At 41.9% G+C, this 17,846-nt stretch overlaps 1 protein-coding gene across 7 annotated transcripts in view; it reads right to left on the bottom strand.

The window, feature by feature from the left end:
• Window positions 1-17,846, bottom strand: part of LOC140466870 (voltage-dependent calcium channel subunit alpha-2/delta-1) — a 662,544-nt gene that overhangs the window by 592,075 nt on the left and 52,623 nt on the right. For all 7 annotated transcript variants that reach the window (XM_072562612.1, XM_072562611.1, XM_072562615.1 and 4 more), the window contains exons 2-3: window positions 10,268-10,349; window positions 5,869-5,985 (exon numbers count right to left, since the gene is read on the bottom strand). In XM_072562612.1, the coding sequence (XP_072418713.1) occupies window positions 5,869-5,985; window positions 10,268-10,349 (199 nt within the window). The remainder of the gene's footprint in view (window positions 1-5,868; window positions 5,986-10,267; window positions 10,350-17,846) is intronic.

Genomic DNA, 17,846 nt, shown 5'->3' with positions numbered 1-17,846 from the left:
GCATTCAGCATTCTGCTATTTGATTGTAGATGTAGGTATTGCGGCTTCACCAAGTTGACACCTCATTTTTAGGCATGTCTGTTTCTGCTCCCAGTATGCCTTCCTGCACTCTTCGTTAAATCAAGATTGATCCATTAGCTTTGCAGGAATAGGAGAATGGAGGATATGCCAAGCCATGAGATTAGAATGTGGTTGAATGCAATTCTGCTGCTGGTGTTGTACCACAGCAGCTCATGGGTGGCTAGTCTTGGGCTACTGAATCTGTGTGAAATCCCATTTAGCACAGTGATAATGCCACACAATACAATGTCAGTATGAACTTTGTCTCCATAAGAATTGCGATGGTCACTCCTACCAAACATTTAATAGACAAATGCATCTGCTATGGGTAGATTATTGAGGACAAGATCAAGAATGCTTCCCCTTTTGTGCATTCCCATATAACCTGCCACAGGCACAGTCCAGCAAGTATGTCCTTTAGAAATCAGTCAACTTGATCAGTAGTGATGCTATTACTTGGTAATGGACATTGAAGTTCCCCACCCAGAGAACAGCGCGTGCCCTTGCCGCTCTCAGTGCATCCTCCACTATCTGCATACCACTATGCAACCAATTCTGATCAGTCAGTCTTGTCCATGGGACATAACATACCCAGGGATGTTGATGGTGGTATGTGGGACATTATCTGAAAGCGTGATTCTCTCAGAATGACAGTCAAGCTGTTGCTTGATTTGTCTTTGAAACAGCTCTCCAATTTTGGCACAAGCCCCCAGATGTTAATAAATCAGACTTTGCAGGATTGGTAATGCTGTATGTACCATTGAATGTTGTATGTACCACTGAAATCCAATAGGCCAGTGAAATCCAACACTGACAAGTGTGCCAGTGCAGTCTTCAGATATCTGAAGTACAGAAAGTTAGAAGTCTGAGACCTCAAACCCAGCACCAAGATCATGGCCTGCAGAGCAGCTACGGTCCCCACTATCCCATGGACTATGTGCAGCAGATAGCTCAAATCCCTGGAGAGCTATCATTAGCATTCCTTTCACAAAATCCTGTAAAGCCACTGATAGGATGGGTGTAGCAACGTGAGCATCCTCTCCAAGCCCAATATCCCCAGTATCAAGGCAGTGGTCACACGTGACCAGCTGTGATTGGGTGGACCACATTGTTCACATGCCTGACACAGGATTCCCTAAACACGTGCTCTAGTTTGAGCTCTGCAATGGTAAGTGGCCTCTAGGAGAGCAGAGGAAATGCTGCAAGGACACTCTGAAATCCTCCTTAAAGAAATGCAACAACTCCACTGACACATGGGAATCACTTGCTCTAGAACACACAAACTGGAGAAGAAGCATCCACAAAAGATGCCAAACACTGAGTGTCACCAAGTGGAGCACATGGAAGCCAAGCACAAGCAGCAGAAAGAGTGAGCATATTCCAGAGTGTCCCACCCACCCACTCCTTCTCTGGCTCCAGTTTTGGACAGTTCAACCACCACAGAAGTAATCCCTGGAGTGGAAGCAAGTCATCAATGAAGCTGACAGACTGTCAAAGAAGATGTGCCACTGTTGTTTTCAGTGCCTTTACTGATGCCAAGTGGTCCATCCAGTTTCATGCCTTTTATACTTTACTTTGTGGCAGTTAGGCACAACTGAGTGACTTGCTAGGCCTATTCAGACAGCATTTAGGCACTAAGCATATTGCTGTCATATGCAGGCCAGACCAGGATGAGGACAGCAGATTTTTAATTCCTTTGTATTTTTAATGACTTTGTACAACAAGTGACAAGGGTGTCATGATCAGCAATAGACTAGCTTCATTAGAACTTTAGATTTTTACAAATTAAATTGAAATTTGAGTAATTGGAATTGTGAGTTTCGAACACATGCTCCAGGAAATCACCATTTGGCCCCAAGACATACTTGTGAAATCATATTTTACCCAGAATGGTCTTATCACTCATTGGGACAGAGAAATCTTTTGATTGACTATTTCATCTCCGTCTATAATGGTAATTGCCTTAAGTCTTACAATGAAGGCTGGATTCAGGTCTAAGAAGTAAAATTGTAGCTGCATAACGCACATAATTCACGTGGAGCACTTTTCCACAGAATGGTACCATTGCTGCATCGTACTTCATGACGTAATGTGCCATGCTGCCGTGGTGGAAGAACCAAGCCTAATATCAAGCAGGTCTCCACTGAATGAGGAAAATTATCTTCGGAAAAGAAAGAGAAACTTGTAATTACCTTGAAAAAGTAATTAAACCAATGTCATTTCTGTTCTTCCTCCTCCACCCAGGAGCTAAACTTCCTAATTACAGCCCATAGCAGGAAAGCAGATGTCATGGCAATGCAGGTGCGATAATCAGGTGACCACTGAACAGTAAGCAATGTAATGAGCAGAATTACTTCATGACAGGGGTTTTGATGCACGTGGACTATTTCTTTCCCTATACCTACTATTATGCTATGCATGAGTTGTTTTTATACTTGGATGCACAGTCATGATTTATTTGTTGTTAATTTTCGCTCATAGTTTCGAGAGATTATACAATTGACCGACATTCAGTGGCCTTGCCACCATCAATCCCCTCTAATTTCAATGACAATTTGCTTCTCTGCTTTAAAATGAGTAAATGAGTTTATTCTACAACACTCACTGTACAGACATGAGTAATTTTAAACCATTCTAGTTAAGTAGGACATTTACGAATGACTGAACTTAATCTTCCTAGGCCCCATAACGTGGTGTGCAACGAGTGTGAAGAAGCAAAGCTATTAACAGGCTAAATGCATATCAGACATGTTCATTATCCACTTAAAGTTGTACAATATATACATCTAATCAAGTCAGATGTTACAAATAAATATCTGAATACAATCAGTCACCAGCTGTTTTATAGGATTTGCAGAGACAATTGAGAGGACGACGAACGATACTCCTTTCAAAAATAATGTAATAGATTTTGTTTTAGTGTGGAAGGTGCATCATGACTGAGTTCGAAAAGAAAAGCAACTGAATATTATCAAGTTTTACACTAATCTGACTTTGTCTCACAAATACTATCATAGCACATGTTTTATTAACCATTTCACACAATAGGTTTCAGACTCCACCGTTCAATAAGTTCAAAGCTGATCTGGTCCTGATCTCTATCACACTCTGTCTGCTCCCCTCCATAACCCTGGATTCCCTTGACCAAAAACCTAACTAACTCTGGTTTGAATAACTCAATGACTCACCCTCCACTGTTTTCTGGGTAAGAGATTTCTATTGGATTGCCTTCTTCCAGAACACCAATACTCTTGTCACCCTTGTGCAACATTTAGGCACTTCTTAAGTATATTCTCTCCTCAAGTGCTGTAATTGGCAAACTTTCCAAACTGGTGATTGCTCTGCACAGAAAGAAATACTTTGCAGCATCTGTCCCAAAATGTACTCATCATAACCTCAAATCTGAGCTCTTGACTTGCAGGCAGCTCTATTGCAACTGAAAATTATCTCCTCTCTTTCATTATGGCTTCTAAATACTTCTAAGAGGTAGCTTCTCCGATATCTTTTTAAGGTTACAAAGCCCAGCTTATTGAAACATTATTTTCTATTTATTGTTCTTTAGTTCAGATCAGAATAGAAAAAATACAAACATGTTTTTTATATTCATTGGATGTAGGAGTCACTGGCTGGGCCAACATTTATTGTCCATTTGTAATTGGCCAGATAGCACTTAAATATCAAATATATTACTGTGGGTCTGAAGTCATATGTAGGCCAGACCAGGTAAGGATGGCAGATTTCCTTCCCTAACGTACATTAGTGAACAACATATGTTTTTAATGGCCATCAACAATGGATGTCATGAAGCTAGCTTTAGGTTCCAGATTTTATTGAATTCAAATTTCACCATCAAATTCATATCCCCAGCAGAACATAAACCGTAGTTGTCTGGATTAATAGTCCAGCAGCATTACCAAGACACTACTACATCCTCCTTATCGATTCCCTTATCTGATTGGAAACATCTTGGATTCATGACAGCGTAGTTTGAGCGTATTCCAACATCAGGATATGCCTAATTTTAAGTGATGTAAATGCAAGAAGGTGTTGCCAGCCATCACTACTCCATAATGCATGTTGCAGAAGCACAATTGTAAATATGTCACGGTTGTCCCTAAAGGATTGCTTTTTACTAACACCACAGATTGCTTCAATGCCCTTTGCTGAAAAGGGTTTACTTTATTGCTGGAATCAAGCCTGGGCATAACACTACAAATGTAACCTAACTATAGCCTTGTATATAATATGGAGGTCAACTCTATTCTGAAAAATAATTAATAATATTTATACATGTCCCTCTATTTTCTACCTTTCTAAACTTAATGTATTTTACATGGGCAACAAAATCCTAACTCTAATATCAAATATTAAATTGCCCTCTTTTCTGTCCCTCTACAAGTCTGGTATATTTTCTTACACCAATGACCAGGCCAAATTATTATGACCTAAATTATTATCTCTTTTCTACCATATGTAAAAATTTGACTAAAACTTCTCATGACATCATTCCTTTCTTGGTCTTGATCTTAATAGAAATCAATTTCTAAACAACAGCAGTTCAAATACAGACCTGTAAATGATTAAATCTGATCAATATTTGTGCAAAGCAGTACTGGTGAGACTGCATTCTAAACTGTAAATTGCAGTGACTCATTGTGAGACTGTAACGTAAAAGTAAACTACGTGTTTTGTTAGACCAGTCAGGCATTTGACACAGAACCCATCATCTTGAGTAACAGTTTCCAAGCTTCACTATTGAGTAATCCCCACAAATAAAGTTTCTGTTTGCCTGATAAGAGTACTCCTGAGCAATCAACCAGCTTTATTGCTCTAAGTCTGCTAGCCTGTAGAGTCTGAATAGAGCATCACGTTGACTGTGCATCTATGAGCATCCACAAGAGAAAGGACAAATTAACATTTTAGGAGGTGGTCATTACTCTGAGGTAGTTCTAAGGAAGCATTCCCAAACATTAACATTTCCTTTCTGTTTACAAATGTTATTCAAGCTGTTGTATATTTCCAACATTTTCATTAAACTTCAGATGCAGTTTTTCTTTTTGTTTCTACTCCAAAGGTGAACAAAGCTCAGGCATCAAGCAACCAATTCTGTTACACTCACTTCTCAAGAATAATCTCTCTTTACACAAAATTTGTCATTTCAAGATTATACAACATATGAATTTGGAGACTTGAAATGAATTCCAATAGCCAATAAATTGTAATGCAAGATTTAAAAGGCTTTCCTCTTCAAGACTCTTTACTATTTTACCATATGAGTTACAATAGAGAAATAGACTAGTGTAAAATGAAATTTGTAAACAAGAGTCAGAGATGCTATTCAATATTCTACTTATTCATGTAAAAAAAACACCCTGGGAATAACAAAGAAATTCCATCTGGGAAATATCAAGCTGGTTATTATGGGTAAATGATGTCAGACATGATAGTGGTTCACATCCAACTATCAATGTTCAGCAACATGATTTTGATGCTTTTTAAAGTACACACATTAATAATGCTGTAAATTTTGGCTAATAAGCAAATATTCAGAACCATTTAATATTGCTTTACTAACAAGATTGCTGAATATAATTCAAATCAGTGTCACATGACAAATCCTAACTAATGGCATAGTCAGTTTTGCTTATATCTTTAATACTACATTTCCATACCTTTCCAAACAAATCTACACACATCATTGCAGTGGAAAACATTGCTCTCAAGACAGCAAGTCCATAGCTTTTGTTAAAACATTATAAAGTGTTGATTAAAATGCATACTGAATTTTAACAGAGTTCCTGTACTCACCTGCAGGGCTTCCACTTTGTTACTTAAAAGTTTTTCAATCTCCCTTGCTGCACTTTCCACCAAACGCCGAGCATTGTTTGTTTCAACTGTGTAGTATTGTCTGTTTTTTAAGTAAATCTACAAAATAAAAATGTGAAACCATTTGATGCAACTATGCTTTAATTACAAAAAGTTGCATTCATAGAGGGACGTAGGAAAACAACTCCAAATCAGTGAAACCATCGCACCAAGATTAGATTAACTCAGAAACCTATAGGGACTGTGCACAAGGACTTTAGTTACAGATGGTATCTCTGCCAGTGTAGGTTCCATTTAAGTGTAATATACATGTTGACATTTGCAAAGCAGAGTGGTATGGATGAGGTCAAGTATGTTTTTCCCTCTTGTTGGTTCCCTCACGACTTACTGCAGACCCAGTCCAGCAACTATGTCCTTAGGAATCACCCAGCTGCTACCCAACTACTCTTGGTAGTGGACACTGAAATCTCTCACTTAATGTACATTTTACACCCTTGTCACCTTCAATGCCTCTTCTAACTGTTGCTCAACATGGAGGAGCACCAATTCATCACCAAGGGAGGACAGTACGTGGTAATCAGCAGAGGGTTTCCTTATCCATGTTTAACCTGAAACCATGAGATTTCATGGGGTCTGGAGTCAATGTGGAGGACTCTCAGGGCAACTCCCTCCTGAATGCATACCTCTGTGCTGCCACGTCTGCTGGGTCTGTCCTGGGTTGGACAGGACATATCCAGGGATGGTGGTAGTGATGTCTGGGATGTTGTCTGTAAGGTACGATTCAGTGAGCATGACTATGTCAGTCTGTTGCTTGACCAGTCTGTGAACCAGCTCTCCCAATCTTGGCACCAGTCCTCAGATGTGACCAAGGAGGACTTGACAGTTGTGACAGTGCTGTTTCTGCCATTGTCTTTTCTAGCGGGTGGGTTAATGCCAAATGGTCCTGCCAAGTTTCATTTCAAATATCATGTCCAATTTTCACCCTACTTTTCCATTCGCTGTTTCTGGAATAACTTCCCACTCCTCAATACCTGAACTGAAGGGAATTTATATTAGGCAGGAAATGGTGTTGGAGAGACTGTTAGACCTGAAGGCTGAAAGGTCCTCGGGACCTGATGGTCTGCATCCTCGGGTACTGAAGGAGGTGGCTCTAGAAATCATGGATGCCTTGGTGATCATTTTCCAATGTTTTATAGATTCAAGATCAGTTCCTGCAGAATGGAGGGTGGCTAATGTTGTCCCACTTTTTAAGAAAGGAGGGAGAGAGAAAACAGAGAATTATAGACCAGTTAGTCTGACCTCAGTGGATGGAAAAATGCTGGAGTCAATTTAAAGGATGAAATTATGACACATCTGGATAGCAGTAAAAGGATAGGTCAGAGTCAGCATGGATTTATGAAGGGGAAATCATGCTTGACTAATCTTCTGGAATTTTTTGAGGATGTAACTCTGAAGATGGACGACGGAGATCCAGTGGATGTAGTACACCTGGACTTTCAAAAAGCCTTTGATAAAGTCCCACATAGGAGGTTAGTGAGCAAAATTAGGGTACATGGAATTACGGGCAAAATACTGACTTGGATTGAAAATTGGTTGGCTGACAGGAAACAAAGTGTAGTGATAAACGGCTTCCTTTCGGAATGGCAGGCGGTGACCAGTGGTGTGCCGCAGGGATCAGTGCTGGGACCGCAGCTTTTTACAATGTACATTAATGATATAGATGAAGGTATTAAAGGTAATATTAGCAAATTTGCTGATGACACAAAGCTGGGTAGCAGGGTAAAACGTGAGGAGGATGTTAAGAGAATACAGGGTGACCTGGACAGGCTAGGTGAGTGGACAGATGCATAGCAGATGCTGTTTAATGTGGATAAATATGTGGTTATCCACTTTGGTGGCAAGAACAGGAAGGCAGATTACTACCTAAATGGAGTCAAGTTAGGTAAAGGGGCAGTACAACGAGATCTAGGTGTTCTTGTACATCAATCAATGAAAGCAAGCATGCAGGTACAGCAGGCAGTGAAGAAGGCTAATAGCATGCTGGCCTTCATAACAAGAGGAATTGAGTATAGAAGCAAATAGGTCCTTCTGCAGCTGTACAGGGCCCTGGTGAGACCGCACCTGGAATATTGTGGGCAGCTTTGGTCTCCAATTTTGAGGAAAGACATTCTGGCTATTGAGGGAGTACAGTGTAGGTTCACGAGGTCAATTCCGGAATGGCGGGACTATCTTACGCTGAAAGATTGGAGCGACTGGGCTTGTATACGCTCGAGTTTAGAAGGCTGAGAGGGGATCTGATTGAGACGTATAAGATGATTAAAGGATTGGACACTCTGGAGGCAGGAAGGATGTTTCTGCTGATGGGTGAGTCACGAATCAGAGGACACAGTTTAAAAAAAAAGGGGAGTAAGCCACTGAGAACAGAGTTGAATAGAAACGACTTCACCCAGAGAGTGGTGGGTGTATGGAATGCTCTGCCCCAGAAGGCTATGGAGGCCAAGTCTCTGGATACTTTCAAGAAAGAGTTGTATAGAACTCTTAAGGATAGTGGAATCAAGGGTTATGGGGATAAGGTAGGAACAGGATACTGATTGAGGGTGATCAGCCATGATCATATTGAATGGTGGTGTTGGCTCGAAGGGCAGAATGGCCTACTCCTGCACCTATTGTCTATTGTCTATAATATCCCAGAATTGACCAGCACCTGGCACAAGTGGCATCTTTAAAGGTCCATTGTGCACTCAGAGAAGCACTATCACTCCACAGCTACCCAGACTGACAACTGCCCCACACACAGCAGATGGGAGTAAATCTGCATCCGCTGTACTGTGAGGGGCCTGTAAACCCTGTTGGATGAGGGTAAGCCTCACCATTAGAATTGGTGCCATCTCCCCCTCTCTGATATTTCACATTGTACCCAATTCCCAGCAAAGTTCACGCCTTACCAATCTCACTACTGACTTGTCACATGCACCAATCTATGATGCCAGGAATCCCCTGTGCCCTCTGCATCACTTACTCCCACAGAAGACCTCTCACCAGCACCAACACAAACCGGAGCATCACCAACTTTCATCCTCCACATTATCTACCCATCGTTGAGCCCAGGAGGAAGGTAGCCCACATTAGTGCCGAAAGCAACAAGAAATGTGTTGCACAGCCCATCATTCTGGTCACCATCCTTTGTGAGGCAAGGAAAGACAGGAATACTTGAGTGAGTGAGCACTAGGTGCCTGGAGATGCAGCTTGTCCCTGAGCTCACAGGGTCCTTGATAGTTGCTGGTGCAGCCTGAAGTGCAGCATCAAAACATGGAAGCATCCTCTAAGTCAATCAGAAATGTGCCTCAGGGATTCTTAGAGGCTGGCATATATCAGATGCCAATGACATAGCTGTGCGTGCTATGAAGCTTGCCCTAACAGGTCAGTGCCCAGTATCCACCATGGGGGTCATTTGGGGCAAAGGCTGAGCTCAACCTGCCAGGCACCTGATCTGGTTTATATCTCACATTTTCCCAACATCTAATTTGTTGAGCACTTTTGGTTGGATTGCTACTGCAACATCCTATCAGGAGAATGTTGTGAAGGGTTCAGAAAAGATTCACAGGATGTTGCCAGGGTTGGAGGACTTGAGTTATAAGGAGAGGCTGAATAGGCTGGGCCTGTTTTCCATGGAGTGTCAGGGGCTGAGGGGTGACCTTATAGCGGTTTATAAAATCATGAGGGCATGGATAGGATAAATAGACAAGGTCTTTTCCCTGGGGTTGGGGAGTCCAGAACTAGAAGGCATAGGTTTAGGGTGAGAGAGGAAAGATAGAAAAGGGACCTAAGGGGCAACTTTTGCATGTATGAAAATTAGCTGCCAGAGGAAGGTACAATTACAGCATGTAAAAGGCATCTGGATGGGTATATGGATAGGGATATGGGCCAAGTGCTGGCAAATAGTTAGGATATCTGGTTGGCATGGATAAGTTGGACCAAAGGGTCTGTTTCCATGCTGTACATCTCTATGACTCTAAAATGAGGCAATTTTGGCCAGGAACAAGGACCCTAATTGTAGTAAATTGGTAACTTGACACTGCCTGGTGAGAATTTCGCCAAGCCGCTTGTGAAAAACAGATATGGAGTACGATTATTTTGATATGAAGATGCATATTGCTGGATTCTGTCACACATCCATCCACAGTCCACATCACTTCTCACAAGCAGCAAGGTAAGATTCTCATGAGGTATTGGTGAATTGCCAATTGATAGGGTAACGGGTTGGCACAAACAGTTGGAAAGACAGAAATAACTCTTGCGTTAATAAAGGAACTGAGGCGATCTGGGAACAGGATTATGTGGGAGCTTGTGGCTGAGAAAACCTGATGTCGTTTCCTCTTACCTGTTCCATCTGATCCACTCCACTCGAAGCACGCACCAACTTCACCAGGTCATCCTTCATTTTCTCCGCCCATGACCGTATACTGCAAGATAAAAGATGTTTGATTAGCTCAATGGCTTTTGGAATGGTTTGTCACAAATGTACATATCAGCTGACATTTATCTTCACTGAAATCTCTGCTTGGCTTAGTCACATCGAAGACAGTCAGTGGTGTCACAGCCTCCTCTGAAGAATGGCATTCTAAATTGAAGGATTTTCCTCCTGACCTTTGCAAAGTTGTTATTTCAGCACTCAATCTCCCTTGTATGCAGTTTTCTCACAATAAGCGGCAAAGATCTGAAACTGTTTCTCCACAGGTTGTGGATGCTGGGTTTCAAGATTTAGGTCAATACATTTTTGCTATGTAATGGCATTCAGTTTATGCATCAAAGGGAAGTAGATAAAGTGAAGGTCCAAATCAGTTATGATGTCATTGAATTCTAGGTGAGGGGGTGAATGGTCAGTACATGTTCCCACACTCTGATGTAATCAGCTGGAACAGAATTCTGTCCTTACGTTGTGCATCTGTGAACATAATGGAAGTAAAATTGAAAGAATAGGACTCATTAACTGATCTAAATATCAGCTCTTTCCATGAGGCATTCAGAATTCTTAATAAAGAAATAAGCAAATTTTTTTGTTGTTAGTGCAAAATTACTTGCTTTTGTGTTTGAAGGTGCAGAGGAGCAAAAATTGCTAATGAAGGTGTTATGAAGATGTGGGTGTACTGTACCTTTAAGAAAGTTAAAAGCTAACAGAACAACCTGACAGCATCAAGTGTTCTCAACAAAATACAATGTAACATGTGGTCCAGCAGTTAGTGCAGCTGGAGACAAAAACAGATTTGAATTAAGGCCAATAAATTTAAATTATACCCCAAAAAACACCAAATTCCAATCCAGTTTGAATTTAATTTATTGACAATCTTAAAAGCCAATAACACAATCCGATGCTTTGGGGGTATAAGACCGGAGAAAATTGAACAGTTGAGAGGACTTGCCCCACCACCATCATAGACAGACTACCTAAAAAATAGCTCTCTTAAAGGTTCCTTTATCAATCCATGACCTGTGAAGCATAATCCCTAAGAAGAACAAAGTAAGACACATGAAGATCCAAATAGAAGATTCGAAAGCTGGCTGGCTTTGAAAACTTGAATTTTTGGTATATCTTAATTGGGGGGTTTAATCGGTCTAGTATTATAGAAGGGAAGATAAAAGATAGGTTAGAAGAAGGAGTTGTAAATAGTTGTTACTTAATTATTCTCTGCTATACTTTAAGAAATAAAGTTGCTAATTTTTACTTTAAATAGCTCTTAGCCTCTCAAATGTTCATAGATTACTGCATGGGATAAATCTTTGTGTTGCTGGTGTAAATTAAGCAGGAGGGTTGACCTCATGTCGTAAAAAGAAGGTCTGATGCCTATTAAAGGATGACTCAATGAAATTAGCTTGAGAGGACTGAAGCAGGTCAAATACATTCACGATATTTCACTCATAAGATAAGGAGACTAATCATCATTTTGTGCAAATGGGTCCCAATCCAAAAAGAAGTATTGAGACTAGGGGAATGCTGTATTGATGTCCACTGTGCAAACTTATATATGCACATGCAGCCTCCTATGTATAGGTAATATTGGACACTTTGACCTTAGTTCAACTCTCCTAAGAGCAGATACTCCAAAGTTAAAGTCATGAGCGTGATAACAAAATGGCCCTGCAAATCATATCTTAGCAAGCTCAAGAATCTAACTTCTGAGATAGAAAGTAGAATTGGACCCAGTGTAGAATGTAAGAAGTGAATGAGCAGATTATAGAACCTTCTCAAAGAATGTGCACCAAATGAAAGCAAGAAGAAACTGCATTTCAGCACCAAAGAACCAAGTTCCCAGTTCCAGATCAGTGAGGCCTTCATTTAGCCTTCACCCTAGAGCAGGTGTCGTCTGCCCCACCACCACCAACTTCACAAAGAGACAGTGATTCCCAGCCAGAGGAGGAGCCACACACATGCCTTGCGACAGTCTCCACTCAGGAGACTGCAGAGGGGTCCGTCGCCCCCAACCATCTACCCTCCCCTACTCCCCATATCACACCTCCCCCCCCCCCCACCCCACCTCCCCATACCTCCCCCTCCATACCCCCTCTCCACCACTTGAAGTGCCAACTGGGAGGATCAACTTGTCCCTGGGAAGAAGACCCTTGCGTTATCTGGCTCACCCATATCCAATACCCCAGGGGTCTGCATAAACCTCCAGGGCAGCAGGGTTCACAGCAAAGCCTCCAGCAGAGAAGCTCAGAGCATTGCAGCGGGAGGGAGAGCAGCAGAAAAATATACTAACATCACATGTGAGGGATGGCTGGAAAACCTGCCGTTTGTAGATCATTACATCCGATGTAACTAGTTTTTTTTACTATACTTCTGCTATTTAGAAAACATTTTCATGTTAAAAGATTGTTTCACATGCCATGGTAGTAAATATTTTTAACATTTCATAATCCCCCTGCATTTCGCTGTTCATGTGGTTGTACCTGCCTGTGTTACAGCTGTAAATATTTTAGAATCATAGAACCATAGAATCAGAGCAACATACAGTGCAGAAGCGGCCCTTTGGCCCATTGAGTCTGGACCACCAAAGTTACACTTCAACTACATTCATTCCACTTTCCTACACTAAGCCCATAACCCTGAATGTTATAATACTCCAAGAGCTCACCGAAGTACTTTTTAAAGGTTTTGAGGTTTCCCACCTTAACTATCCTCTTGGACAGTACAAACCCCCACCACTGTCTGGGTAAAAAAGCTTTTCCTCCAGAAAATCCACTCAAAACTTCCTACTTTATACTTTAAAATTATGCCTTCTTGTTACTGACCGTTCAACCAGGTGCATGGCTGCTTTCTACTCACATTGGGCCTCTCATAATCCTATACACCTCGACCACATCCTCTTTTACTTTAACTGCCCCAAGGAAATCAAACTGAGCTTAACCAGATTCTCTTCATAGCTGAAATGTTCCAACCCAGGCAACATCCTGGCAAATCACCATGACCCCCTTCCAAGACAATGTCATCTTTCCTATCATACAGTGATACACATGGTATTCCAGTTGTAGCCTATCCAAAGTTCTGTAAAACTCCATAACCACCCAGATCTGGTATATGCCACGACTGATAAAGGCAAACATCCCATATATATCTTCTTAACTACCCAATTAACCTGCCCTGCCACCTTCAGGGATCAGTGGTCAAGCATCCCCAAGGTCCTTCTGTTCCTCTAAACATCCTCGTGTCCTGCTATTCAAGAGTACTCCCTTGCCTTGCTCCTTCTTCCAGAGTGCATCACCTCACGTTTCTCAGAGTTAAGTCCCATCTGTCACTGATCTGCCTATCTGGCCAATCTGTTTATATCCTCCTAGAACCTCCCCCCAACTTTCAACCACTCAACTTTGGGATGCCCTATGCATTGCTTCTCATCCAATAACAAGATGCAATGGTCAGGGGTCTGCAATGGTCACCAGATAAATCACATGGCAACAGCTCATTCCAAATTATTTGTCCCAGCTCCTACACAAATCACTGCCTACTGTTCGGCTGGCTGTGTGACAGTAGTGTACAAATCAGGGAGTTCTCCAGCAAGTGACTGTGACAGGGAAGTACAACCGAGACCAGTCAGTATTACAGGATGGCCGGGGTAAGAACCAAGCATGCTTCTGTGACTAACCCCTCATGTGTCAGGGGACTGTGTCATTTCTCTGTGAAGCCCAGTGAATGCTGACAGGCAGGCGCAGACTCCTCCCCCACTAGTCAGTCGACTTATCTCTCATTAAGAGTCCCTTTGCAGCCATTCAGCTCAACTTTGCATACTATCCATGTGCTTCAAGATTGAGAGTGAGTGGTCCTCTGAGTAGCTTCCAGCCTCTGTGTTAACATGCTGCTGAGACCCTCATCAGGTTCTCCTTTCTATGTGCCTATACCATTTGCACTTCCCCCAAATATCACCCAAGCTGAGTAAATGTGACTAAAACTGTCAAATGTGCACCCTGCACTCCCCCACCCCAGACCCCTTCCCAGAAATGTCTCCTCCCTTTAATTACTGTGAATTCAGGCGTAGGACAAACCTTGGCTGTTGGACACATATTCCCTCCCTTCCCCAGATCCCATTGGATGGGGCCCTTGGATACACAGACCAGGACCCACTTCCTGAGGCAAGGACACATAATATCCCTAGGCAACGACACCCCAACCTGACTACGGCCAAACCCTAGAACGAATGATTGAAGCCCAGTACGGTTATGGGAGGCTGCCCTTGACAACCATGCTGGGCGCCGCCTGATGGATAGGTACACCTCATCGTACACCCTTCACTGCCAGCTTATCCTATCAGACATCCAGCCGCGTCTGAGTGCTTGCTGCAGATGTGAACGGTGAGATCACAGGGTGCAGGTGCTACAGTGACATGGCACATTGACTGAGGCCAGCTGCACTACACAGCCATCTACCCAGCAGTCTCACTGTGCCACATGCCAACCGAAGGGAAGGCACAGTAGAACAAAGCATGCTGTGGTCATGCCAATGGGCTCACTGAGAGGTGCTGGTAGACAGCCCTGTAAAAGCCCACAATGAGTTCCTCTCCTTGAGCTGTACCTATTCCTGATAAAGCTGTACCACTGCTGGTTGCTGGTGTGTCCTCTTAGACAAGTCCGCACTTGCAGGATTCAGTGCCAGTTCATTGGAGAGTGCCAGAATGGTGGCGGTGCCTCCTTGAAGGTGTATGCCAATGTCTATTATGAAAGGGTATGAGCAGCTGGCCCTGTCCTCCAGTCTGTCTGTGGCTAATAGGGATCTCTTGGTCCAAGCAGGGAGTACATGCTTTATTTTCCACATCAACGTTTCCCGATGTTTGCATGGCACATTTAGCACGATTGCAAGTTGGGCTCTCACCAACATGTTTAACAAGCAATAAAAAGCTTCAGTTGGGAACTCGCCACTCCCTGGTGAGAATCTTGTCATGCCACTTGAGCAAAGGATGGAGGAGAAGTTGCAGCAAGTTGACCATCTCACCTAATTCTACCAGGCATTTCACTGTAACCCATGGCACTCAGAGCCTGGTAAGTTTCCACCTGAAATATTTTATACATTTCATCTGAAAAATGAACAAAGATTCTCATCACAGGATGAAGGAGATCAAAAAATCCTGTCTTTCTCAATCACAAAAGAATAAATGAGTGTGTTAAGAATACTGCTGGGCAAAATAAATGCAAATGATGATCCACAACCTTCTAAACACTTTTACATGAGAAAATGCAGACATGGGAAGCTTTAATTTGCTAATCCAAGAAAAAAAAAGTCAGTGCTAAAAATAACAAATGTTTCCTCAGGGAAAGACAGTTGTCCTAAATAATGCAGAGAGTTGGATTATCTAACTGCATCACTTGAGTCAGCAAACAATTTTGCAAACAAAATTGACTTTTATGATGAAACATATATCTAATTTTCTATAAAGTGTACTGTTTCCTGTCAGAATTGCAGAACAGGAATCACCTCACACACTCGGTCAGGAATTAATAATGGCTCCCTTTTCATACTGGGTGTGCAATAGTGACCACAATTTGGCAAATCCCTCAGTAAGCCAAGGTTCAGTCAGTGCTTGGAGTTCAGCTTTGTGCCACTGCCAAGTTATGACACTGCCACGAAAAGAAGAAATTCCTGTGGGAATGTTATGAGCATCTTGGCTGGGAATCAGAAAAGCTGAGTGCAGATTCCAAATAAAAAACTCTCACCTGAACCAAATAATCAGTCAAAGTACAACCAGCGCAGGAAATACTAGGTGGCCAACTGGTGAAAGTGAGGCCCACCTGATGGTCAAGTGTATAACCATGGAAGATGAAGCTGTTGTTCTCCAAAATATTTTAAGGACTTTGAAAGCAATAAAGAAATCCAGAACTTTCTTCCAGTTTAGTGACCTGACATCCATCCAGCCCTGGAAACATATGCCAACATTCTGACATCTTCAAGCAATTGACAGCATCCTTCATTGAAATCATTCAAATTCTGGGATTCACCATTGATGCTTTGAACTTTATCAGAGTACACAATGGACACGAAAGGCTTTTAGGCAGTCATTCCCCACAATTTCAATGGGACAAATATTGGCCTGTTGCAAGTGACCAAGGTAGCCATTTAAATCAAACATTGTCTGTACATGTTTCAAAATTGTTGATCTTTCTGCCAACTGTTTATCATCACAAAGTCCAGAGTTATCTACCCCTGTCACAGATGAGCTATTACAATGAAAATGGTCCTAAGAAAAGCTCTATCTCACTACAATTCAACACACCACATGTCATACCCTTTGCTAGACTCTCTTGGGTTCTGCCTTATCTCCAACAACCCACACAACGGAACCTTTTAAAAAGCAACTGTCTTTTCAAAAAGGGCAGATATCTTGATATCTTTGCATATTTTCATCTCATAAATGAAACATCACATGATATTATGCCACATTCATACAAGTGGACTTAGCTGATATAACACAGCCTTGTCAGTCCTATTGTGTAGACACCACAGCCATGCAGCGTAAGCTTCTGGCTACCATCTGTTTTAAAGCAACAGAATTTCACAACTGCTCAAATTTATAGTCAAAGCTTTTATCCAAAACTATTCCATTGTGCAGTTAAGCAGGTTGATAGCATGCATACCTTTCTGGTGTTGTTTTTGCGAGCAGTAATACAATATTTCACAATCACAGTAATACTACAAATAATGCTTGATCAAAGTCCTCGTCATCGGATTCAGACAGCATGCGTTTTGAATCCATTTTTTGGATACATTATGACACATTTTCAGGGCAGGATCGGCTGACCCAGAAGAAGGGACACAACTATTATGCCACAAGAGTCCTAAGCCTCAGGTCGTTTTGAGGTTCACAACAGACCAAGTGCTGGGATTTACGTTCAGTTTTTGATTTCTTTTTGCCTTCACCATTGCATTCACTGCAAGAGCCAAGACTAAAGCTATGTGGTTGCTACTGTAACTGTCTTGATCCAGTACATCAGGCATGTCTGGCCTTGTACACAGCGATGGCGTCCTGCCTCCAGCGAGGGAAACTCTAATTACAATGAGCACATTGGTCTAAAATAAATACTTGCAACAGCAAAATCCCTTTCCCCTCCCACCAATTAGACATCAGGCAGCCTGCCCAGTGACTGCATACTGCTAGCCATCAACACACTTAGAACTGCACTGGTTTGCATTCTGATCACATCTCTTTTCTCCTCATCCTAGGGTCTGCAATCCTGCTGGGTGAGACCAGATGGTTCACTCATCTCACTCTATGAATCAAAATGCCAAAAATAGCTCATATCTTTGATCTATCCAAACATGCAAAATGTTCTTGAAATGATCTAAAAAATAGATATGTAAAGGAATCCTTCTTAAAAAGACAAAATCTTTTGAATGTATTTTATAGTCACAACATTAATGCAAATATGGGAGAAGAGCCACTTTCTGTTCATCCATGTAGAATGAATCAAACACATCGATA

The sequence above is a fragment of the Chiloscyllium punctatum genome, chromosome 44 (genome assembly GCF_047496795.1).
Source record: "Chiloscyllium punctatum isolate Juve2018m chromosome 44, sChiPun1.3, whole genome shotgun sequence".
Taxonomy (NCBI): Eukaryota; Metazoa; Chordata; class Chondrichthyes; order Orectolobiformes; family Hemiscylliidae; genus Chiloscyllium; species Chiloscyllium punctatum.
Note: the sequence above shows the minus strand (reverse complement) of the source record. Positions and strands in the feature narration are given on the sequence as shown.